Source organism: Bolinopsis microptera, chromosome 11, assembly GCF_026151205.1.
Source record: "Bolinopsis microptera isolate Bmic1 chromosome 11, MBARI_Bmic_1.0, whole genome shotgun sequence".
NCBI lineage: Eukaryota > Metazoa > Ctenophora > Tentaculata > Lobata > Bolinopsidae > Bolinopsis > Bolinopsis microptera.
In genome coordinates this window covers 6,549,876-6,576,839 of record NC_087082.1, presented here as the reverse complement: position 1 = coordinate 6,576,839, position 26,964 = coordinate 6,549,876, and the positions used below count along the sequence as shown (strand labels likewise).

The following is a 26,964-nucleotide window of genomic DNA, read 5'->3' as shown; positions in this document are numbered from 1 at the left end:
CTACAGTGTTACTAGGGTGTTCCTAGGGTTTTACTAGGGTTTTACTAGGGTGTTACTAGGGTGTTACTACAGTGTTACTAGGGTGTTCCTAGGGTTTTACTAGGGTTTTACCAGGGTACACCTACAGCACTAATTCGAGCCTCTCTTTCATTAAACCTAATTTTCAGAGTTGTCCAAATATCCATGCCAAAAAATGTTACATAATCGTGAATATTTGCAGACAGTTTAAGATACAACCTAAGGTAATTAATAAGTATGTTTATCGACAAGTAGTTATAAATAGAGGGCACTATTTTCTACACTAATCAGATCAAAATACCAGAAACGTGTAGTCCCCTAAGTTTATCGGACTCTCAAGATAGCGCTTATCTTGCCTGCAGATACTACCCATCCTGTGCAGCTAACCAGAAGTATGCTCCTGCTCCCACATACTCTGCCTTCACTCATAAGACACAACATCACAACATGCCACAACACACACAGACACAACAGGTTATAAGGGGGTGTCGGAGAGGGGGCGTGGTGATCAGGTTCGGTTCAGACTTAGCGTTGAGTAAATGTAAGGTTTGTACTTGCAAACAACTCCTTTCTGGGCCTGTGTTCATCTGCAAAAACACGTGTAAAACACGTGTAAAACAGAACACGTACAAAAACAGTCCCATGATATCCCCTACCGCTTCAAGTGCAGCAAAACAAGACAAACCTCAAACATTGCCCACACATGCTAGTAACTACAAGGTTACTTTGGTTACGGCTCCTACTAAAACTAAACCTAAAACAAGGCCTGCTTGTGTGTATCAAGGCAAAGCAACACCACTAGGGAAATCTAGGACAATTCCTGGAGGTTTAGTGTGTTCTTGTATCAAGCAATCATCAGGGAGCCTTGTGTTCAGTTGCACTCGAGGAGAGGCGGATGGAGAGGAGAGGAGACGTAAAAAGGAGCAGCTTATAAGATTCCTCAATCATGAAACTGTATCAGCCCGCAAGGACACAAAACAGTCCAAAAACTCTCACAATAATGAGGAAGATAGAGAAGAATTGGAGAGGAGAAGGCGTATAAGAGGAAAGAGGAGTAAAAAACAAAGACGATTTCCTAAGTTAGAGAACCCCTCTGTAGAGGTTAAATCATCAGTAGTCCCTCAAACTACAGGCAGACATACACCGCAATGGAGTGGAAACCATCAGATATATGTTCCGAAGCAAGAAAACCTTCCTGGTGCCCCTGAAATTAGCAAGCAGTACGAATCTAAGTAAGTTGTGGCCTTTTTATCTGGAAAATTAATAAAGTAATAATAAATAGATTTTTTTGACAAATTCTACGTGTTGCCTGAACTTTTAAAATGAAAGTGAACAATTGCAATAGAAATATAGTAACTTCATACAATCCATCTAATTTTAGGCTGTTTTCTGCACCGGTCAACAAAGAAAACTACAGATGTCACAATCTGCAATCTGGTAAAGTGATATTTGGTACTGATGACGCGAACAGCGGGTGTTTTTATGAAGGAGTTGTCGTGCCTTCAGGATATTCAATTTACATCAACAGGTCAGATATAACGAAATTTTATAAAATATTTTCTTTCTCGTGACTTCAAACACATGTTAGCATGTTGAACTGTACAATCAATATTTGATGTGCTCTGATTGAGTGTTTAGGGGTGGTTCACATGTTACGTAATCACCTTTTTAACAATTTTTACCCCCCCCCCCCCCCTTCCATAATCCGTTTTACACATAGCAATTGTGTCAAAATTACATTAGCGTAATCATTTGGAAACCCCCATCCCCCTCGGCTGATTACGTAATATGTGAGTGACCCCCCCTCCCCCCTCGGCTGATTACGTAATATGTGAGTGACCCCCCCCCTCCCCCCTCGGCTGATTACGTAATATGTGAGTGACCCTTTCAACTTCAAGGAAACATCCTGCTTCATCCCGTTTCTGGCTTCATTCCAACCTACAAACATAGTACTAATAAATAATATCTCCTCCTGATCCAGGCAAATCCTGTGCACGTGTGAGAGTTCCCAGTCGCGTGACCAGCTGGTTTGTGGGCACGTGGACCCCTCAGCACAGCCCCTCACTGGTTGTAATATTGGAGGTGTCATGGTTCTACCTGCAGGTGTTATTCTCGCTGGGAGCTGCAGATATTGCAGGTATTGTTATAAGAGTCAAAATCCCGAATAAAATTGCAAAATCATATTGTCCCAATCTCTGTCCCATTTTCAGTTTTTGAAGATGAAATTTCCAGGACCGAAATTTTACAGTTTTCACTGATATTTTCACCCACAACCAATTAGTAAGTCAACTATAGATGCCAAATGACGCGATTGATGTGCTGGAATTTAGATTGAGGTCGGAGGAAGTCCACAGCAGAAAGCTTAACAAAACGAAAAGTTGTATTTTCAAAATCCTGTCCCATTTTCAAATATGAAATTTTCTGAACACAATTTTGACAGATTGGGTGCAATTTTTGCCCACAAACCAATTAGTCAGTTAATTGATGATGCTATGAAACCAAATTGAGGTACTGGTGTCTGGTAGTCAAAATCCCGAATAAAATTGCAAAATCATATTGTCCCAATCTCTGTCCCATTTTCAGTTTTTGAAGATGAAATTTCCAGGACCGAAATTTTACAGTTTTCACTGATATTTTCACCCACAACCAATTAGTAAGTCAACTATCGATGCCAAATGACGCGATTGATGTGCTGGAATTTAGATTGAGGTCTGAGGAAGTCCACAGCAGAAAGCTTAACAAAACGAAAAGTTGTATTTTCAAAATCCTGTCCCATTTTCAAATATGAAATTTTCTGAACACAAATTTGACAGATTGGGTGCAATTTTTGCCCACAAACCAATTAGTCAGTTAATTGATGATGCTATGAAACCAAATTGAGGTACTGGTGTCTGGTAGTCAAAATCCCGAATAAAATTGCAAAATCATATTGTCCCAATCTCTGTCCCATTTTCAGTTTTTGAAGATGAAATTTCCAGGACCGAAATTTTACAGTTTTGACTGATATTTTCACCCACAACCAATTAGTAAGTCAACTATAGATGGCAAATGACACGATTGAGATGCTGGAATTTTGATTGAGATCGGAGGAAGTCCACAGCAGAAAGCTTAACAAAACAAAAAGTTATATTTTCAAAATCCTGTCCCATTTTCAAATATGAAATTTTCTGAACACAAATTTGACAGATTGGGTGCACTTTTTGCCCACAAACCAATTAGTCAGTTAATTGATGATGGTATGAAACCAAATTGAGGTACTGGTATAGTCAAAATCCCGAATAAAGTTGCAAAATCATATTGTCCCAATCTCTGTCCCATTTTCAGTTTTTGAAGATGAAATTTCCAGGTCCTAAATTTTACAGTTTTGACTGATATTTTCACCCACAACCAATTAGTATGTCAATTATAGATGCTAAATGACGCGATTGAGGTGCTGGAATTTTGATTGAGGTCGGAAGAAGTCCACAGCAGAAAGCTTAACAAAACGAAAAGTTGTATTTTCAAAATCCTGTCCCATTTTCAAATATGAAATTTTCTGAACACAAATTTGACAGATTGGGTGCAATTTTTGCCGACAAACCAATTAGTTAGTTAATTGATGATAGTATGAAACCAAATTGAGGTACTGATAGTCAAAATCCCGAATAAAATTGCAAAATCATATTGTCCCAACGGCCAATCTCTGTCCCATTTTCAGTTTTTGAAGATGAAATTTCCAGGTCCTAAATTTTACAGTTTTGACTGATATTTTCACCCACAACCAATTAGTATGTCAATTATAGATGCTAAATGACGCGATTGAGGTGCTGGAATTTTGATTGAGGTCGGAAGAAGTCCACAGCAGAAAGCTTAACAAAACGAAAAGTTGTATTTTCAAAATCCTGTCCCATTTTCAAATATGAAATTTTCCGAACACAAATTTGACAGATTGGGTGCAATTTTTGCCGACAAACCAATTAGTTAGTTAATTGATGATAGTATGAAACCAAATTGAGGTACTGGTAGTCAAAATCCCGAATAAAATTGCAAAATCATATTGTCCCAATCTCTGTCCCATTTTCAGTTTTTGAAGATGAAATTTCCAGGACCGAAATTTTACAGTTTTGACTGATATTTTCACCCACAACCAATTAGTAAGTCAACTATAGATGCCAAATGACACGATTGAGGTGCTGGAAGTTTGATTGAGGTCGGAAGAAGTCCACAGCAGAAATCTTAACAAAACGAAAAGTTGTATTTTCAAAATCCTGTCCCATTTTGAAATATGAAAATTTCTGAACACAAATTTGACGGATTTGGTGCAATTTTTGCCCACAAACCAATTAGTCAGTTAATTGATGATGATATGAAACCAAATTGAGGTACTGGTATAGTCAAAATCCCGAATAAAGTTGCAAAATCATATTGTCCCAATCTCTGTCCCATTTTCAGTTTTTGAAGATGAAATTTCCAGGTCCTAAATTTTACAGTTTTGACTGATATTTTCACCCACAACCAATTAGTATGTCAATTATAGATGCTAAATGACGCGATTGAGGTGCTGGAATTTTGATTGAGGTCGGAAGAAGTCCACAGCAGAAAGCTTAACAAAACGAAAAGTTGTATTTTCAAAATCCTGTCCCATTTTCAAATATGAAATTTTCTGAACACAAATTTGACAGATTGGGTGCAATTTTTGCCGACAAACCAATTAGTTAGTTAATTGATGATAGTATGAAACCAAATTGAGGTACTGATAGTCAAAATCCCGAATAAAATTGCAAAATCATATTGTCCCAACGGCCAATCTCTGTCCCATTTTCAGTTTTTGAAGATGAAATTTCCAGGTCCTAAATTTTACAGTTTTGACTGATATTTTCACCCACAACCAATTAGTATGTCAATTATAGATGCTAAATGACGCGATTGAGGTGCTGGAATTTTGATTGAGGTCGGAAGAAGTCCACAGCAGAAAGCTTAACAAAACGAAAAGTTGTATTTTCAAAATCCTGTCCCATTTTCAAATATGAAATTTTCCGAACACAAATTTGACAGATTGGGTGCAATTTTTGCCGACAAACCAATTAGTTAGTTAATTGATGATAGTATGAAACCAAATTGAGGTACTGGTAGTCAAAATCCCGAATAAAATTGCAAAATCATATTGTCCCAATCTCTGTCCCATTTTCAGTTTTTGAAGATGAAATTTCCAGGACCGAAATTTTACAGTTTTGACTGATATTTTCACCCACAACCAATTAGTAAGTCAACTATAGATGCCAAATGACACGATTGAGGTGCTGGAAGTTTGATTGAGGTCGGAAGAAGTCCACAGCAGAAATCTTAACAAAACGAAAAGTTGTATTTTCAAAATCCTGTCCCATTTTGAAATATGAAAATTTCTGAACACAAATTTGACGGATTTGGTGCAATTTTTGCCCACAAACCAATTAGTCAGTTAATTGATGATGATATGAAACCAAATTGAGGTACTGGTAGTCAAAATCCCGAATAAAATTGCAAAATCATATTGTCCCAATCTCTGTCCCAATTTCAGTTTTTGAAGATGAAATTTCCAGGACCAAAAGTTTACAGTTTTTACTGATATTTTTACCCACAACCAATTAGTAAGTCAACTATAGATGCCAAATGACACGATTGAGGTGCTGGAAGTTTGATTGAGGTCGGAAGAAGTCCACAGCAGAAAGCTTAACAAAACGAAAAGTTGTATTTTCAAAATCCTGTCCCATTTTCAAATATGATATTTTCTGAACACAAATTTGACAGATTGGGTGCAATTTTTGCCCACAAACCAATTAGTCAGTTAATTGATGATGGCATGGAACCAAATTGAGGTACTGGTAGTCAAAATCCCGAATAAAATTGCAAAATCATATTGTCCCAATCTCTGTCCCATTTTCAGTTTTTGAAGATGAAATTTCCAGGACCGAAATTTTACAGTTTTTACATATTTTTACCCACAACCAATTAGTAAGTCAACTGTAGATGCCAAATGGCACGATTGAGGTGCTGGAAGTTTGATTTAGGTCGGAAGGAGTCCACAGCAGAAAGCTTAACAAAACGAAAAGTTGTATTTTCAAAATCCTGTCCCATTTTCAAATATGAAATTTTCTGAACACAAATTGGACAGATTGGGTGCAATTTTTGCCCACAAACCAATTATAGTTAGTTAATTAAGGTGCAATTATATTGTCTAGTATCAGTTTGTTGAATTGTATATCTCCTCCTATAACACCCGAGTAACACCCTAGTAACACCCTAGTAACACCCTAGTAACACCCTAGTAACACCCTAGTAACACCCTAGTAACACCCTAGTAACACCCTAGTCACACCTCCTGCCCAGGTGTTCCTTATCGGAAGGGAGTCAGCACCAGTACTCACTGAGCTAGCAACACCCTAGTAACACCCTAGTAACACCCTAGTAACACCCTAGTAACACCCTAGTAACATCCTAGTAACACCTCCTGCCCAGGTGTTCCTTATCGGAAGGGAGTCAGCACCAGTACTCACTGAGCTGTCACGACCAGTCAGCAGAGAGGTGTGCTCCTGCTAATAGACCACCTTCCTTTCTCCCCCCACATAGTTACACTGATAGTACTCTTCACGCAGGTTAGTATTGCTAGTCTTCTTGTTTTTTATTGTTATTTAATCTGTTTAACTGAAGGGTATATCTGTATATTATTATCATGGGCCTAAAAAAGCCCCGAATCAGAGACGTTAGGCAGCGACAGACTCTTTTACTTATTATTTAATGGTTTATAACCAGTTTCATAGTGATCTGCTCAGCTTATAGTCAGCTAACTATACCCCAGGGTGCAGTATATCGTACAACATGGTGGTCCTGAACAGTTCCCTAGCAACACCCTAGTAACACCCTAGTAACACCCTAGTAACACTCTAGCAGCACCCTAGTAACACCCTAGTAACACCCTAGTAACACCCTAACTAATTATTCCCCAGGGTGTAGTATATCGTACAACATGGTGGTCCTGAACAGTTCCATACTCTACAATAAACAGCACTGTAAATCCTGCACGTGCAACAGAGGACACCTTCGCTGCAGCAGACTTCATCCAAAACAATGTGAGTACTCAATTACTTACTAACAACTTTTGTGGCCTTCGATTCACCATTTTAGTAATAGTAAAGCAAAAATTTGCGTAACACATAGAAAGAGCCAGGTAGTTAAGTATACAAGTAGAAAAAGATCACAGAGAACTAGAAAGGTAGAAAAAGCCAGGTAGCCAGATATTTGGTAGCTAACCGAATATTTATTCTCAGGTGCTGGGTCCCTAGTTTCTGGCTGCTACACCGGAAGTAATTATCTAACACCTGGGAGTAGAGTGATGCGCGGCTGTAGAACTTGCACGTGCAAACAAGACAATACTCTCAAGTGCACAGTGGATAATAAGTGCGTGAGTCGTCACGCGTGAGAATATAGGAGGTTGTGGAACAGTGGGTGATGTTGATTTTTCGGAAACAGACAATTTATTTTAGTAGCTTCCTCCTTTTTGCTAACTTTTCTGTCGATTTACTCATTGAAATGTAATGATGGTCCGTGATGATGTGGTTGATACAAATATTATTGCCGAAAGACTGCATTTCAGACTGAGACATAAAACGCTGTTCTGAATTTTAGGACAAAATATCGAATCATTCAATATCTCAATAATTTAAAAACGGAGTTCTCCTTCACACTTAAGTCCTAGTTAACACTAGGTTAAACTTTAGACAGAAATTTAAAAACAGCATGAAATACTGTGATCTTCTTGCTATAAAGACAGATATTAGTAATCAAACATTATCCAGCGAATCTGTCACTCATTTTTCTTCAACAGACACTAACCCAGACAAAAACTTTAAAAACATATTTCATTAATCAGAACGCCCTGTCCAACGCTCACCTTTTGTGGTGCCATAGTTACTGCAGTTACCATAGTTATTGTAGTTACCATAGTTACTGCAGTTACCATAGTTACTGCAGTTACCATAGTTACTGCAGTTACCATAGTTACTGCAGTTACCATAGTTACTGTAGTCACCTCAGCTTTTGTTGCGGTTTTGATTCAACTCGATTCCCAAACTTTCAACCGAAATTCAATTAAGATGGACCTGAAAACCACAGGATTTCCCTGTGATTTTATTCTAAAAGAACCACCGTGTATAGATATTTCGAATACTAATTATATTAAGATTTAAAGTTATCATGTTACAAAGAGATTCTTTTAAAAATAAGTTAACCCGCAAAACCTTCTGCCGTTACCCTTCTGTGGTGATACTAAGTTTACAAATGAAAACAATACTTTCGTTTCTTACTTACCTCTGTAGCAGCCATTAAACTGAATATTTAAATAAACTGAGTCGTTAAACATTCAGTTTAGCAAGTCTGATACGCTTACTGAATATTTTCATATTATCTTTCACGGCTTAGTGGCTCACACGGCTTAGTGGCTTTTCACGGCTTAGTGGCTCAGTTGGTTAATCCGCCTGGTATTGCTTGAGGTACCAGGTTCGATTCCCGACTCTGTCACTAGCCGTGGGGTGAGCGTCGTCGACGCTCAGCTAAAGATCCTGAGTGGTCTATGCAGCCCCCCGGTCCACTCAGCCAAATACTCGAGAAATCGGGTGTGAGGGTTAAATGAGGAGCTGCCCATTGCAGCAAAGTCTCGGGCGAAGAAAGTATGGTACACACTACCTTAACCGTCACTGGCCTAATGTATAATTGAATCCTTCGGCTTCCTGTAATTGGCTGGTTACACACTTGTGTAACAATGTGGCTGTTGGAATGTCCGAAGTAAAATAAGTGTTGAGATTATTATTCATTAAAATGCTAATAATTCACGAATTATGCATTTATATAAAACTCCTATAATCTATATTCAACTTCTCGATCAACGAGAAGATTTTCATTAAAAAATTCTACCCATTTAAGAATCAATATTATAACTAAAGATAAACCTAAAATTGTCTACAAGAATCAAAACCTAAATCTATTTTTGTAAGCTAAATCAATGACGTTATCATTTCTGTCCATATGTGTAACTTGATCTAGATTTAAACTGTCAGGATCAGTGTACTTAAGTGAAATCTCCTCCATATCTTCATCTTTAACCGCAATATCATCTCTTGCTTCTGTCATGGAATGGAAAATGAATAAAAACGATAATTGTTTCGGTTGACGTTTTAAAATTGATTTTATTGAATCGTTCGGTTTTAGAGTATTGATGACTCATTGAAAAAAAAAGAAAAAAAAAGAATCAAAGCTTGTCAAGCTGCAACACAATTGCAATACGTTTTTGATATCGAAGTAGAATACCAAAGTAGTTTTACAAACGAGTTTAATAAAAATCATTGCTCCGCCGACTAACCTAGTAATCTGATGAAGTTTAGACATCTAGTGTTCATAGCAACACACTGGAAGTTCTCCTTCCCTTTCGGGGAGAGGACATTAGCGTACGTTCCCTGGTATCCAACTCTAGAACCTGTGGCACGAGTTTCTTTTAAAGAGTAAGTTAGTTTTAAACTTTTAAATTAATCATTCAAAAGTTTGCTAAGCAAATTCCGGAAAAATCCAAACCCTGGCGAGGATCTTTAAATATTCAACCTGCTCAAGTTTCCAATTTGTTTGCAGAATCTACACGTTACGTTTACATAAATGAAAACTTTAAAACTTTGACTAAGATCGTGCAGAGGAAATCCAGCTCGTCTTACCTTGAACACAAAAGGACTGAACTTGTTTATTCAGTTTTTGGAAAATAGCCAACTCCTCAAAAATTCCCTCCTCTTTTTCCACTTCCCGCCAAAATGTAGCGTTGAAATAGTCATAGAGCGCTATATCCAACTTCTGCATCTCTGCAATCTTAGCAAGCGTGTAGGGCTCCTCTACTGTCTCTTTCTTTATCCTCTCCAGAGATCTCAGATACAAGATATCCTCAAACTGAAGACAGAACCGTCTCTTCAGCAGAACTAGTGACAGATCAAAGTACTCGGTTATCAGCACTAAATCCCACGTGCGCGAGGCTTCCTCCAGAAAGTCAGACATGTACTTTTCCTGGTTCTCTGTTGTGACGTAGCCCTCTGTGTTGAACCCCATGTCCATGCTGTTGGCGTTCACCAACATTCCACAGTTTTTACAGAACCAGGAATCAGTGAGGTACTTGTCGTGACCGTGACTCTTGAAGAAGAGTTTGATGCTCTCCTCGAAGGTATCTGCTGGATACAGCCGGGTCTTCTCGAAGAAGCTGAACGCTGATAGGAACTGTGAAACAGGGGAGCGTAGGATGGTAAAAGTTTTAGAGGTGTTATAGATGTGACGTTTGAGGAAACCCTGGTCGAAATTGGCATGCTGCGCGAAGATGTTGGCCGTAGAGCGACCGGTAAGAAGTCGTTCAGGGACCAGTTTCTTGAACTCCGTACTGGAGGGGTACTTGTACAGTAGCTGGGTCCTGTTGTTACCTTCCCCGTATCTGAAAAAAGGGTGTTACTACTTTACTAGGGTGTTACAATGATGAGATGCTAATCTCTGGCAGTATGTTTTATCGAAGTTCTAAACATTTTCGGCTCCAAGTTAATGGCACTTAAGATTCGGCCGAATTTTGAAAGCTTTAATACGTGATCACTAAAATTTCAAGTTTTGAAATGCGTCGAATAAATACAATACGACGTACTGCAGTTACCATAGTTACTGTAGTTACCATAGTTACTGTAGTTACCATAGTTACTCTAGTTACCATAGTTACTCTAGTTACCATAGTTACTCTAGTTACCTGAGAAGTATGTTGGTGATGGTGCTACTGCCTGTTTTGTGGGTTTTAGTGAAGATAATGTTCTGCTGAGGGGAGCACTCTTGACGGAACTCCATCTGTATCGAGGCAGCAAAGCCAGGGTGTCTTCTAGTCACCGGAAATGCTGAAATAGTCCTAGTTATAGAGTTGTCCCCAGCTATAGACGATGAGGACATACAGTTGTCCCCAGCTATTATAGGCGATGAATATGATGACAGACAGTTGTCCCCAGCTGTTATAGGCGATAATGACAGACAGTTGTCTAAGAGTCTAAGATGCATACTGCAGACTTGACTCATTATCTAAAGATTGTATGCTTGTCCCCCTCTATGGGGTATGACAACACCCTAGGAACACTCTAGTAACATGGTCACCTTGTCCGTCCTGGGGGTTCAGCCAGATAATTTGCCGACTAATTGCCATATATTTCTGATCCTTGAAAATGATCTCTTGGGATCGTCTTCATACTGTGTTCGTGTTAGAGGCGGGCCCAAATGTTTTAAAGGCCCCTTCCAGCCATTGCCACTGCGAATTTAACCTAAAACCTGCCCAGTTAATAGCGAAGACTGCGAAATTACCACTCCTGCCTAGTAATCTAATTTATCCTGTCAAGATCAGCAGTATATTACACTAAATCCGCAGGTTTTCTCTTAATTTTTTATGTCAAAACCTGCCTAATTAACTAGTGATCCTGCATCAACAGCGCAGGTATTTGTTATTTGGCAGGTTTTCTATTAACTTGGCAGGATTTGCTATAAAATTATTAATCCTTTCCGGATGGATTACGGCAGTGATAAAGTTAAATCGGCAGGTTTTCCATTAACTTGGCAGGATTTTTTATAAAATTATCAATCCTTGCCGGATAGATTACGGCAGTGATAAAGTTAAATCGGCAGGTTTTCCATTAACTTTGCAGGATTTGTTATAAAATTATCAATCCATGCCAAATAGATTATAATGCTATAATCTTATTATGGCAGCGTTAAATTTATAAATTGGCAGGTTTCTTTTATCTTTCTTTTAAGTTCTTAAGTTATTTGGAATTTTGCTAATTTGGCACCAAAACTAAAAGTCAATAAAACCGAGTTGATTAGCGCAGTCAAGAAATTGGCCGGAGTTGATAAAAAGCTGACAACCATGGCACTGAATCTCCAAATGAGAGGTATAGTACGCTATATACTTATATAGTACGGTACCGCAACAATTGACCCCCTCCCCCCCCCCCCCCCCCCCCTCCGACAAATGACCCCCTGATGCAATCTACCCCCGACAATTGACCCCCCATGTAATTACACTGGGGTCAATTCAGGGTTAGGGTAAGGGTTAGGGTCAGGGTTAGGGTCAGGGTTAGGGTCAGGGTTAGGGTCAGGGTTAGGGTCAGGGTTAGGGTCAGGGTTAGGGTCAGGGTTAGGGTCAGGGTTAGGGTTAGGGTCAGGGTCAGGGTCAGGGTCAGGGTCAGGGTCAGGGTCAGGGTTAGGGTCAGGGTTAGGGTTACTGGGTAACACGACTCCTGTCAGCGACATCTGTCCGACAGCGACATCTGTCCGACTCAGGGTACCAGAAAAAACGACATTTGTCCGAAATTGTGATCTGATTTCAATACAACACATTTCCAATTAGAGACGTGATCTGAACTGTTAATTTGAATACGTAACATTCCCAATTTGAGATATGATCTGAGCCATAGTGTACTACTAGTTTATTTTCGACCTAGGCAGGCAGGCATGAAGCAACTGCATTGTGAATGGCGAGCTCGTAGTCCATGAGAATGTATTGTGGTTGGTAGCCCCAAGGCCTCAGAAGCCCAGGTGTCTATCTCCTCGAACATGTTGCGGTAGAGGGTCGTCGATTTTCCAGGAATGAGTCCTTAGAAGAGGGGGAGGTGCCAGCCGTCAGGGAAGAGTCCGTGGACTGTGAAGAGCTGATGGAAGAGATTAGGTGCGGATTTGAAGGTACCGTTGGGCGTTGACTACGCAATGCTCCGCGTCCACCATATGATCTTCGTTCTTAGGAGTCCCCCAAAGGAATGATCGACGAGTCTGTTCGTCCCATCCAGAGTCCCAGAGCATCATTGGACTGTTGTCGGTAGAGAGGATTTAGTTTGCAGGAATGGATAGCGTTTCCAGATCTCTCGGGTCTGTTTGCTGCAGATCTGGGTCTGTTTACTGAAGATTGGTTGCCATTGTGGATTGCGATAACTGATCTCCATACGGCTGCTATCCTATATGTACCATGTAGGCTGTGTCCTGTGATGTGATCGACAGCTTGTTAGTGTACGGCTAGCACAATCCTGTCATTAAATAGTCAATCACGTATCGATGGATCAGATCTCAATGGATCAAATCAGCATTCGAACAATGGGAGCAATAACGTCACGAAATTACCCGTGAGTTTGTGAAATACGAATGTGAACCGAAATTACAATATGATCCGAAATTCGGACAGATGTCGCCAAAAACGACTCCTGTCCGACAGCGAAATCTGTCCGAAATCCCCAATTCGGCTGTCGGACAGATGTCGCTGTCGGACAGATGTCGCCCAATCGGGTTACTGTTAGGGTTAGTATAATAAATATATTTGTTTGGTCAATTGTCGGGGGGGGGGGGGGGGGGGGGGGGTCAATTTTCAAGTATTATATCACTTGCACCGTTTAGCTCCACGTGGTTTCTTAAGCTTAAATACTTAACTGTCCTGTCAAGATAAAGTAAATCACTATCACCTCTCATTCTTAATAAGTTAGTAAGCAAGCATCTGATCATTTTAAAACAGTCACCTCCCAATTTAGCAAGTTCTTACATCTATATTACAGTCTACACCCTTCAATAATGAGATAATATGTTTGGCCGGTAGAGGGTCCGCAGTAGTCCCATTACAGCATTACCTCATTACCTTAGCATTGCTGTACAGTGTACAACTACTATAAGAGTATAAGATATACATCCTTCACCAAAACTGGTTTGTCCGCTTTCTATTACTAATTTTCCGCTGAAAGTGCCACATCAGTGATCAATTAATATTGGTAAATAGCAATAATTTGAGTTATAGGTTGACCTCCCACTTAGAGCATATGTGGGAGGTCAACCTATAAATTATAGTACGAGCTATTTCCAATTCGTGAATACGAATTTCGATTAAGGTCCAACTTATTAAGTGTCACTTTAAAGTGTGACAAATTTCCGATCAAATATCTCATAATCTGAAAATAACTGCATATTTAGAACTATTATATTAATTGTAATTGAAGATTCTTTCAGAATCACTTCATTCACTAAATCTTACAATGTGAACAATGAACAGGTAGAGGCACTGCAACTGAAAAAGTGCTGTCCTCACTACTTAAGAACATAGCAATCTAATCTAAAAATGGCAACCTAAGAACTGAAGTTAAGCAAACAGTTATTTTCCAATAATCGGTTTTTATACAGGGTGGGCCAAAAGTCAGTGTGCAAACGTTGGGTCTTATACCTCCGCTGAGTTTTATATTTGAGAGCTGTTGCTTTGCAGATGGCATACTGTACTTACTGGTTCGAGGATTCCGTCGTCAAAATTTGAAAATTCGAATATTTTAGACCACGCCCATTCAATATTAAAACACCTATATTATTTTCTCTGAAAATCCTGAACGCCTAATTTTTTAAGAGACGATAGATTATCAAATGTTGCATATGATCTGAAAAAATGAGGCAAAACGGATTAGAAATGACGAAGTTAACAAGCATTTTGTGTATCTCGTTAACAAATTGACTGGGTGATTATGTGACACCGTGACACGACACCTTAATTGGGCACCCTTAACAATTCCCATAATGTTTAACGGGGTAGTTAACGGGGTCACCTTATCACGTGATTAGGTAAACCAATCACCTGATCACACGTAATGAACAAGCTTGTTATGCTTCATATCTCGGTCATCTGAGAAGCTAGAACTCTCATTCTTTCAGGGCAAACGTAATTCGAATGGCCAAACACAATTCAATAACATTTAGCTTGATCCGATTATCCAAACTATCAAAAAAATGTGAAAATGAACCTCCATTTGAAAAAAATGAACGCGAATATTTTTCGAGTTGACAAATTCCTCGAACCAGTGGTGGTACTAAGTCATACCAGAAGGAAGTATTTCAATTAGGCACTCAGTGACTGAGCTATTAAGGCCAACGTTTGCACACTGACTTTTGGCCCACCCTGTACTTTTATACTCAAACTTATCATAGACCCCGTGTTGGTAACAGTGGATAATATGCAGTGGCGAAACGTACCTAAGAGGCCGCAGCTGCACCCCCCCCCATCCCCTTCCGCATAGCAGGGGTTGCCGGAGTGTCGGGCGGTCGTTTCGCCACTGACTAGTGACTGCATGTATAAAAGTATAAACTATAGAGCCATGTAGGCATGTAGCATTCTGTACTTCTGTAGCTTTGCACAAACCAAGTCTCAGTCCTACACCCTACCTAGTAATAAGGTTATACGATCATTACAGTATTCCACATTGTACACTCAAATTATCCAAAACCCCTGCCAATATAGGTTTAATCACGCCACAAGTTGATTCAAATTATCTCAACTTACGCAGGATTTGCGTTAAATCTGCAGCATTCGACTTTATATTTAACGGAAAACCTGCCAAAATAGAGCAAACCTGCCGAGAGTAGGTGAAAGGTGAGGCAGGTTTTGTGTTAATTTTGCAGGCTTTTCTATAAATCAACAACTCGATTAAATAATTACGTGAGATAAATCTCTGCACGAATACGATAAATAGGCAGGTTTTCGGTTAATTTTGCAGGAATCATTTTAAGACTTCAAATTGATTATCAGTCTTAATGTAAAACCTGCCAAATTAGGTGGCAGGTGGCAATGGCTGGAAGGGGCCTTTTTAATGATCTGAACTCTCCAATTTGTTTGTCATTGGTCTACAAAATCTGAGAGCGCTTAATGCTTTAATGGCTGGCAGACTTCTGCAACCCATTAGCCTTTGAGAAGTTGATGTGATTTTAGCCGATGGCTTCTAGGAGAGTAAGAGCTAACTGCAATCAGACTTTTAGTCTAATAATATTACAGGTCATCACCTGAAATAAGGGTGTTACTAGGGTGTTACTAGGGTGTTACTAGGGAGGGGGATATGTGAAGATAATGATGAGATGCTAATCTCTGACTGTTTGTTTTATTGAAGTTTTAAACAATGTTGGCTCCAAGTTAATGGATTATAAGGGCTAACTGCAATCAGACTTTTAGTCTATAATTATTACAGGTCACTACCGAAAGGAGGGATTATGTTGCCATTTTTATTTAATATAATTTCAAGGTTATAACTCTTTCAGCGTAATTACGAGGAATCCAAATTGGTTGTTTTATGATCAATGGAATTAGGATCGATAACTAGATTTATATCATGGTCTATCCTATGATATGTAGTACCCTATAATATAATTGAGTAATTGGATCATATCTTGTTTCTACAAAATGGTGCGACTGATACGTACTTTGCTGCCGATACTTTCCCTTAGCAATTACTCAAATAAGATTCCAAACTCCGCCCTTCACCGCCTGGTGCAGACAGGTAATACAATCTAATCAGTTTGAAGTCGCACCCTAGCCCTGTAATAAGGCAATAGTCTTAACACCGACAGTGTTACTAGGGTGTTACTACAGTGTTACTACAGTGTTAATAGGGTGTTACTAGGGTGTCACTAGGGTGTTACTAGGGTGTTACTAAGGTGTTAGTATGGTGTTAGTATGGTGTTACTAGGGTGTTACTAGGGTGTTACTACAGTGTTACTAGGGTGTTCCTAGGGTTTTACTAGGGTTTTACTAGGGTGTTACTAGGGTGTTACTACAGTGTTACTAGGGTGTTCCTAGGGTTTTACTAGGGTTTTACCAGGGTACACCTACAGCACTAATTCGAGCCTCTCTTTCATTAAACCTAATTTTCAGAGTTGTCCAAATATCCATGCCAAAAAATGTTACATAATCGTGAATATTTGCAGACAGTTTAAGATACAACTAAGGTAATTAATAAGTATGTTTATCGACAAGTAGTTATAAATAGAGGGCACTATTTTCTACACTAATCAGATCAAAATACCAGAAACGTGTAGTCCCTAGTATATCGCAGTTATTGATTTAGATTTAATTATAACTATAAGCATATTTTGTAAGTACGTGATTCTGTGAACTTGCCGGACTAGCAATGAGTTTTGTTTTTAGATGGAACAGGAAGTTAAAACTTTAAAAAAGTTGAAGCAGATATATAAAAACACTGCAGTATAAAATACAAACTACATAGAGCCTGCAGAGTATTATAAACATTACAAATACATAGAGCCTGCTGAGTATTATAAACATTACAAACTACATAGAGCCTGCTGAGTATTATAAACATTACAAACTACACAGAGCCTGCTGAGTATTATAAACATTACAAACTACACAGAGCCTGCTGAGTATTATAAACATTACAAACTACATAGAGCCTGCTGAGTATTATAAACATTGCAAACTACACAGAGCCTGCTGAGTATTATAAACATTACAAACTACACAGAGCCTGCTGAGTATTATAAACACTTGCAGGAACCCGTCTAACCCTAAAATGGTGTCAAGACTGAAGAGACTAAAACAATTATTACCTATTTAATTCGCGTTTTTGACACCACTTGGGGTACCAAATTTTGGGCTCTAAAACTCCTATTTCTTGGCCTATTTTTTATTTTTTCATGCTGATTTGGAGGCCATTAAAGCATTTGACCCAGTCAAAAAAGATTCAGTTGTATATCTTTGACGGTTTTTGAAGAAATTCGCGTTAAAGTTGATGCCGTGGTGTCAGTAAAATGGCACAGATAAATATATATATATCGTCTCGCTTTATATATAACTAGCAGGAACCCGTCAAACCTTTAAGACTGGTGTCAAGGCTCTTTGGTGGCCGGATCAGTTTCCTACCCTAAAGTCTCCCAGTAAAAATAATTATTACCTATTTAATTCGCGTTTTTGACACCACTTGGGGGTCCAAATTTTGGGTAATAAAATTCTTATTCCTTGGCCGATTTTCGATTTTTTCATGCTGATTTGAAGGCCATTAAAGCATTTGAATCAGTTAAAAAAGTTTCAGTTTTATATCTTGTACGGTTTTTGCGGAAACCCGTGTTAAAGTTGATGCCGTGGTGTCAGTAAAATGGTGCGGATAAATAAATATATATATATCGTCTCGCTTTATATATAGTAAGATAAGATTACAAACTACACAGACCCTGCTGAGTATTATAAACATTACAAACTACATAATATAAAGAAACTCACAAGCCTGCTGAGAGATGAGATGAACTGTCATAACATCCCTGACCAGATACAGGACGAGAGTTGTGAAGGTTATCAGGAACATGCCGTATGTTAGACACTTTATCCTCCGCAAAACCTGTAGGATCTGGTTCAACGACCGCTCGTACATCCTGAAATAAGGGTGTTACTAGAGTGTTACTGGGGTGTTACCAGGGTTTTATCAGGGTGTTATCAGAGTGTTACCAGGGTATTACTACTACTAGGGCGTTACTACATCCTGAAATAAGGGTGTTACTATGGTGTTACTAGGGTGTTACTGGGGCGTTACCGTTGTATAACCATGGTGTTACCGTGATATTACAATGGTGTTACCACATGGTATTACCATGGTTCTTTTAGGCGATGAATAACATTTCAGGCAATGAATAAAAATATGCCCTAAGGGCTTTGATTATTTATACATCTTTCCTCGGCGGTTTGCATATTGCATATCATTTATAATAGGTAAGGAATTTCCAAAATTCTCAAGTTGCTTTGGAGGAAAGAAAATAAATAAAGTAATGTGTATGTTATGGGGTTAGGGTGGAATTTTAGTTAGGATTCCGTCTGAGCGAATGGTCTGGGTAAACATATTCATTATTCACCGCTCGTTGACGAGTGACGAGTGAACAAGCGGGTTTGTGCTTATACTTCCGGATTTTGAAATACCTCCACTTTATATTTTAAGTGTAGTGACTGACAGTTATTTTCATAAAGGTATTACTTGTAACTATCCTCGGAATATTGCAACAATATTTATATTGTTGTTTATAAACGAACCTGCACAAGTCACAACAAGTTATCCAGCAACCTAATCACTAATCAGGCGCTGCAGTGTGTTACTAGGGTGTTACTAGGGTGTTACTAGGGTGTTACTAGGGTGTTACTGGGGTGTTACTAGGGTGTTACTAGGGTGTTACTAGGGTACACCCTAGTAACACCCTAGATACAATATAAACGAACCTGCACGGCCAGTTACCCAGCAACTTATTTAGGCGCTGCATTGTAGGGAGACTAGTGGACATACTGAAACTGGAGATCATCACGACCAAACAGGCTGTTTAGACAATGTCATGTGTTACTACAGTGTTACTAGGGTGTTACTAGGGTGTTACTACAGTGTTACTAGGGTGTTACTAGGGTGTCATGACAGATAAAACTGTATAGAAATAGCCATTATGCAGAGCTTTAGTTCCTGTGCACAAAAATTAGCAACTTTCATTTGTCACAATTTGAGTGTAAAAAACGTATTGAAAAATCTCAAATTTTAGCGAAGAACGGACTTAAAAAGATTGAATATGACAGATTAGTCTGAAGGATTTGCGATGGAGGGGTGCTGCCAGTACACGAAGGTAAACAGAACACTATTGCACGCATGGCGGGGTTCGTGGTTAGAACTGGTGTCGTAAAAATACAAAATTTTTATTCGAGGTTAATGCTTGACGCTTCAATTTGATAACACTCCACCGTAATCCAGTTGCTACTATCGACGCAACGGAGGAAATCCACCCTAACTATTTATGTATGCATCCGACTTCATAAATAATTCAGTGAATTTACCCTTTGACAGTGTCGAGAGATGGAGCGTGGAAACCTATCTTCATAGACATTGTTCACACAGCAAGCAGGGTCTAATTCCAAGTCAGTCAACCACAGCAAACATAGAAAAACAGCAGACTGTACAACCGGCGACTTCACACTATAACAGGTCTGTGGTGTTCAGGACACGGAGACACACCAAACAGTAAGACAACTGGGGGTAAAAGGGAATTCTGTACTGATAGCCCGGCTGATATCAGTGCCAGATACACCTCCTCTCCACTAGGAAGTATTGTAGTATTTATGAAGGAGCGGGCACGATCCTACAGAGTTTTACAGAGTAATTCAATTATATTGTTGTTATCAGACTGATCATACTGAGGTGAAGTTTGTTGAAAGTGGTGGGGAGAGTCTTGGGATTGTCCTGGGATTTCTCTGTACATTCATCGTGTGGGAATCTAATTTGCGGGTTCTGTCTAGGGAGCAAATCATTATACATGTGCTGCTGCAAACCATCACTGTGCAAATAAGGGGTGCAAACGGGAGGTTAATTCAGTTTGTCTCGATTACATTGGCCATCAAATTTATGTGGATAATGCGATTTTAACTATGCTAAATATTTCTCCTAATTGGGTTTGGGTATCCGATTTGGAAATGTAGTGAACTGTGTCTCGGAAATTTCATGTTTCATCCGGGCACCAGCTCCAACATCGAACTTAAAATAATGATCGCAAATTTTTAACAACTATTATCAACTACCTACAAAACTGCACGAAATCGTAATAAAGTAATAAAGACCGTTTGAAGGTTTGATAAGTGCTGAAATGTATCATAATTTTAAAGCCTTATTGTATTAAAATCAACTCGAATCACTCACAAAGAATTTTGATTTATCATTCGTCTTATTTTGATATCACGAATCTGAAATCAGTTACCTTATCGGTCATAATTATCACGGACATTACTTTCACGCTGAATACCTGAGCGTGACTAATTTAGTCCGTGAAAATAATGTCTGTGGCATTAAGGTCTGTGAATAACAAAGTTCGGTAGTTATTTCCATTAATTTTAGTGTGTGTGTCCCTACATATGCGTAGATATGTGTGTAGCCGATTACTATATTAGTTTATTAGTAAGTTTGTATACTTGGACAAATATAATCACTCCTCAGTTACATTCTAGAGTTCAGAAAAAGAGTAAAGCACTTATTAAAAAATCACCAAACATTCTCACAATTTTTTGACATTTTTGGGCGGTCATGAGCGTGAATAATTATGTCCGTGAAAAACTTATCCGTGACAATAATGTCCGATAAGGTATGCAAGATACGAAACATAATATGCTGTTTCAAAATTTCGTCGCCATTTTGAGACTTCTATGGATAACAAAATCTTTGCTTCCTAATTTTATACAAAATTTGAGCAAGTCTGAGATTTATTAGCTAAAATCCTACCTTGAATATTTCTTAAAGCAAACTCAGTTACAAGGTCTACCTTATATTCAATAAAATTAAGAAATTCTGCAGAAATTAGTGATAATATAATAAACCCACCTCGTCTGACCAAATGTCGAATGGTTGCCATGGTGACTAACTCCTGGTAGCATGAACCAGGGGGCCCCAATCTGCAACTCCCTAGACTCCTTAGTCTCCTTAGTCTCCTTAGTCTAACTTTACCACTACCTTTAGCAAACACACAAATAACAACTCACACAAGCAATATATACACAAGCAACAAGAGGAAGATAAAAGAAAAGGCGGGCCTTGTTGCTGTGACCCAGATGACAAAACCCCAGTAGTCTATTGTAGAAGTGTCAGGTGACGGGGTCCTATTGTGTTAAAAGTCTTTGTAATGTTAGCTAGTGTTATAATAGCATTGTACTTTTAGTAACGACCTGTTTGTTTATTTATTACACACAATACTTACTTTTACTTTGGGCGGTCCTCGATCGAAATACAAATATATATAAAAAAATATTAAAAAATACACACAATGGTGGGTACCTAATTATTTATTTTTTTTATCACAAAAAAAAAACTTTAAATTTGGTATTTTAATTGACAAAGGCGTGTATCAGACTATTTTGTAACTATTTACGATGTACTTGGCAAGATTTATAGGATTTACTTAAATTGACAGTTTGTTGTTATTGTGGCGGAAATAGCAACATAATTTAAGGCAACTATTACCAATAATAATATCGTTATAAACGTAAACCCGTGACTAATGAAATCCTGGTGATCGTGTCATGCGTATTATATTATATAAACAGTTAAGTTTAGTCATCTTTATATCATACTCATTATGCGCAAGAATTGTTATTTTTGGAATATTTGTTATCCTCAACATATAATATGACCAACAATTGTGAAATGGTTTCTAGTATTGTGTAAATTGTAAAGTATTTGCAAAATGTTGTTTAACTTTTATTAAGCGGTCGTTCACATATTAAGTAATCAATTTTTTGCAGTTCTTGTTGTGATACAAGTAAAGCAGAGCGACGACAAAATTAACAAACTTTTATAAAATCATGAAATCATGAAATAATGAGCATATTATGTACATATACATCTCACATCTTACATGTACGACTTACCTAAATCTCTAAATGTTCTAGAGTTTCCTCAATCTAAACAAACGAACTTTGGTGAAGCAGACGTTAACTACCAGAATATATAATTATGTGTTCTAACATCAAGTTAACATCGTGTAGGAATAGAATTAAACCACAATAATTCTATGGAATTTTATGGGGGAATGAGTGGTCGTAACCTTGTAACCATCCGAAATAAAAGTTCGCTAAAAGTTTGTTTCTCGCCTCCACAGTCCACTCAAGTTTTACAGTTTCATTAAAAAATAGCTATGCTGACCAGAAAACGAGAAATGTGGCCACTAGTCTTTCTAAAACCCAACTTTATCATTTTCACATATTTTAACTCACAAAATCTTGCAGAGTGGCGATAAATACTTCTGTTCACCTCAAAACCACTTGTTTTTCAAAAATCCGTCTTAATCATTCCCTCGAAAAGCTAAATTTACTTTCTTACACCATATTCCCTTTGAATAACTTGCTCATGAATAAACTTATATATTAAGTTAGCTCATGAATAAACTTATATATTAAGTTAGCTCATGAATAAACTTACTTTATCGGACCTTATTTGGACGGACATTACTTGAACGCTGGAGGCCCTAGCGTCCATCTGAATGTCCGTTCAAATAAAGTCCGTTCAATTAATGTCCGTCCAAGTTAAAGTCCGTCGAAATTTTTTCAAAAATTTTTCCATTTCGAACTTTTTGTCCAGAATATAACAACTTTGAGAACTTTATTGTGCCGTAAGTCAACGACGGAAAGGTTCTCCTTGGTCTGCCGGAGGCACAGAAAACTCTACTACTACTACTACTAGTATATGATGTTTTCAAGGGTCATTTGGCGGAAAAAAGTCAACGAAATTATGGCACTCAACAACATAGTTCATGAACTAGTCCCCGCCAACATGACAAACTTGTTCCAGCCTCTAGATATTACGGTAAATCGTGTTGCCAAGGACATTGTCCGACGTTGTTATAGTTCATATTACTCGGGGGCGGTAATGAAACAGTGCTAGGAAAGCTCCACGTGATGTTAAGGTTGACCTTAAGTTGTCTAAGATAAAACCACTTCACGCCGAATGGCTTGTAAAAGTTAACACTGAAATGCAGGACCGGGCTAGTTTGATTTAAAAAAAAGGTTTCCATAAAGCTAGAAATCACTGATGCTTTAAGCATGGACTATTTCATGCACAAAAACCCACTGATCATGTACACATATTTTAACATTTTTACTGCTTAATGACTGCTTTTCTTACTTACTGTATAAAAAATGGATTTAAAAATCATTTGCTGAAATTTAAAAAACATCAAAAAATATTGAAAAAAATTCGGATTTTTGATGGTTTTGAATGCCTTCGAGCGTTCATATTAATGTCCCTTCATAATTGTGTCCGTTCATGTAATGTCCGTCCAAATAAGGTCCGATAAGGTATATATTAAGTTAGCTCATGAATAAACTTATATATTAAGTTAGCTCATGAATAAACTTATATATTAAGTTAGCTCATGAATAAACTTATATATTAAGTTAGCTCATGAATAAACTTATATATTAAATTAGCTCATGAATAAACTTATATATTAAGTTAGCTCATGAATAAACTTATATATTAAGTTAACTCATGAATAAACTTATATATTAAGTTATGCACCTATTTCCGGGGAGGAGTTGAAATTTACTTTAGCTTTTCAGGTGTGAAATACAAGGATGGTGATAACACTCTACACTGGACTGTCACGTGGCTAACTTCAACACCTTCTCTATGTAGCTCTTACGAATCTAAACCCTAATTGATTTCCTTTGATGAATGTTGTTGACGAAGTGAGAATCTCCACTCAGTGTTTTGAAAACAAATTATTTGTAGACGTTTCGGCAACATGCCTTTGTCATAGACAGGACGTTATAATAACTTACATAGCTCAATAGTCAATATATGTAATAGATTTGTAGTGTTGTAATTAGTTTAAATTGATTTCCTTTTAAGCAGATCGCTAGGTCCCCAGTGTAGAGTGGTCGGGAAAGCAAGAAGTTTACTGGTGGTGTCCATAAATAGAAGCTAAATCAAAAACAAGTGGGAACAAGCGCGTGTATACAGTAAACAAAAGACCTTTATGCTTGCTAAAGTGTAAAGAACACATATGAAGGTGGAAAAATCCAATTTTATCATTCTGTCGAAAGGTTGAATTTTCATTCGTACACCACATTTTGAATAAACTTGATACCTTTACGTGGTACCTGCATAATATGATCCTAAGAGTAACAACTCACATTTTGCTGAGTTTCTGTCTCATTGGTTACAACGTCAAGTTGCTAGATTACAGCGTCAGGTTGCTAGGTTACAGCGTCAAGTTGCTAGGTTACAGCGTCTCACTATAGTTCACTACGAAACAAAAGACAGACGAGCCAGCAGACTGCAGAGTCTACAGAGTACACACAAGAAGTACAGGAGGAGAGGGGGAGTGGGCTTGACGGTAATAATATTCACAACAGACAGGATCAAACAGAGTTGCCGTGGGGTTGCTGCTGCAGGGGGCCTTCCTTAGTGGCCTCCACTCTCCCGCTCTCTCACTGTGTCTCCTACCTGTGCTATTACCGATCTCTAGATCTCGTGTGGGTGTGTGAAATGTGGTTGGAGGTCAGCTACTCATATAGGATGTGGTTTATCTTTGTCTCAGTTTCAGTCAATTTTCAGTTGTCAACTGGCAGCATGATTCACAGCCAATATGCAGCAGGAGGGTATATCTTGCAATATACGCGTTAGGTTGCTAGGTTACCGTCAGGTTGCTGGGTTACCGTCAGGTTGCTAGGTTACCGTCAGGTTGCTAGGTTACCGTCAGGTTGCTAGGTTACCGTCAGGTTGCTAGGTTACCGTCAGGTTGCTAGGTTACCGTCAGGTTGCTAGGTTACCGTCAGGTTGCTAGGTTACCGTCAGGTTGCTAGGTTACCGTCAGGTTGCTAGGTTACCGTCAGGTTGCTAGGTTACCGTCAGGTTGCTAGGTTACCGTCAGGTTGCTAGGTTACCGTCAGGTTGCTAGGTTACCGTCAGGTTGCTAGGTTACCGTCAGGTTGCTAGGTTACCGTCAGGTTGCTAGGTTACCGTCAGGTTGCTAGGTTACCGTCAGGTTGCTAGGTTACCGTCAGGTTGCTAGGTTACCGTCAGGTTGCTAGGTTACCGTCAGGTTGCTAGGTTACCGTCAGGTTGCTAGGTTACCGTCAGGTTGCTAGGTTACCGTCAGGTTGCTAGGTTACCGTCAGGTTGCTAGGTTACCGTCAGGTTGCTAGGTTACCGGCAGGTTGCTAGGTTACCGTCAGGTTGCTAGGTTACCGTCAGGTTGCTAGGTTACCGTGGAGAGTTCCCGTTTAGCGGTTAGACACGGCTTGTTAGGCGCTAATGTAGGTTTGTTTTCAGAGAGTTGTGGTATTATATTGACACGGTCGGTGGAAAAGAAATCAATTATACTGGGGAATTCGCTTTTATCTTACCACGGTCACTTGAAGAACTCCCGCCACAGCCACTGCAAATATTTCCTGCCTCCCGGCCTCCCCCCTCCCACTGTGCTCCCCTTCCCCCAATCGCCTCTAACATGCCATGCTCTGTAAGAACCCTGTGTATAACAGAGGTATAATGGGAACAAGAAAACAACTAAACAACTAACTGACAGTTACTGCTGACCTGTAGTGCAGTGGTGATTTTACTGGCAGATCCCAGGAAGCAGCTACAGACTCTATCAAATGTTCAATGTTTCTGAGAGATATTTCTATTACTTCCAACTCTGAACATGAGCACCACCTTTCAAAACTAGCAACTTTTATGCAACCACGGGAAATTTAGCTTCAGAAACCGCGTTTATGCTCATTTGCAAAACGAATGATTATCGTTTTAAAAACGCTAATGAGTAACCTCTCGACTGCACAATTGACAATACTGATAAAATAATGGTTTACTCTCTGACTCAAGGTCGTTTAGTGAACTTAGGTTTTGGGATATATATAACGGACTGATAACATATTTCAAACGTTAAATAATTTGAATTCCGAATTTCAAGAGAATAATTTAACAACAACTTACCAAAAGGTAATTAGAAACTAAGTCGGAAATACAGTTAATACTAATCTAATCAAACAGTCTCATTAAAACGCTTAAACTTGATACTTGATAACTTGGTTCAGATTTCAGATAACATGGAACATTACCTGTAAACCATGACAGAAGTGACATCATATCAGGAGTCCAGTCTCACAAAAGGCTGCAAAGGAACAAACTCACTAAAGGGACACAGAACCACCTTTCTCCAATCTTATTACTTTATATCTCTGATCACGTGTAACTATGGTAACTAGTAGTGTAACTCTGATCACGTGTTCCTTTAATCAGGAGAATCAGGTTACTTTCTGGGGAATCCCGTGAGATTACTTTTAGGGATGGAAGATACGAGAACTTACGGTTTTGTTGAGATGTTAGAGCTGGAGCTGGCCTCGCCCGAATCGGAATCAGTGGGGAAAGTAGGATTTGTAATACAGGGTGACGTAGTAGAGCATCAAGATGATGATTTTTGCGGAGTAACTGTGCCGCCCTACTCAGAGTTAGTGCCGCCAGACCACTCGATTACTATTATTTACAGATTAATGCAGGTTTATATAGTTAACACACATAGTAGTACATTGTCAATCAGTTGAGGGCATGGATTGTAATACTGGTGATTAAGTTAATTTACATC

General features: G+C 38.7%; 1 protein-coding gene across 4 annotated transcripts; it reads right to left on the bottom strand.

Moving 5' to 3' along the window:
• Positions 1-7,648: 7,648 nt before the first annotated feature.
• On the bottom strand, positions 7,649-26,509 carry LOC134823306 (galactosylceramide sulfotransferase-like). Of its 4 annotated transcripts, XM_063834726.1 has the most exons (7): positions 26,441-26,509; positions 25,920-25,991; positions 18,098-18,246; positions 10,787-10,928; positions 9,732-10,486; positions 9,389-9,502; positions 8,861-9,152 (listed from the first exon to the last, which is right to left on the bottom strand). In XM_063834726.1, the coding sequence occupies exons 1-7, from the start codon at positions 26,449-26,451 to the stop codon at positions 8,998-9,000; spliced, it is 1,398 nt and encodes a 465-aa protein (XP_063690796.1). In that variant the 5' UTR covers positions 26,452-26,509; the 3' UTR covers positions 8,861-8,997. The 4 variants fall into 4 exon arrangements, with proteins under 4 accessions (XP_063690797.1, XP_063690798.1, XP_063690799.1 ...); XM_063834727.1 differs by lacking the exons at positions 25,920-25,991; positions 26,441-26,509 and adding an exon at positions 21,207-21,467 and having other exon boundaries at positions 7,649-9,152; XM_063834728.1 differs by lacking the exons at positions 25,920-25,991; positions 26,441-26,509 and adding an exon at positions 19,676-19,950 and having other exon boundaries at positions 7,649-9,152.
• Positions 26,510-26,964: the final 455 nt, after the last annotated feature.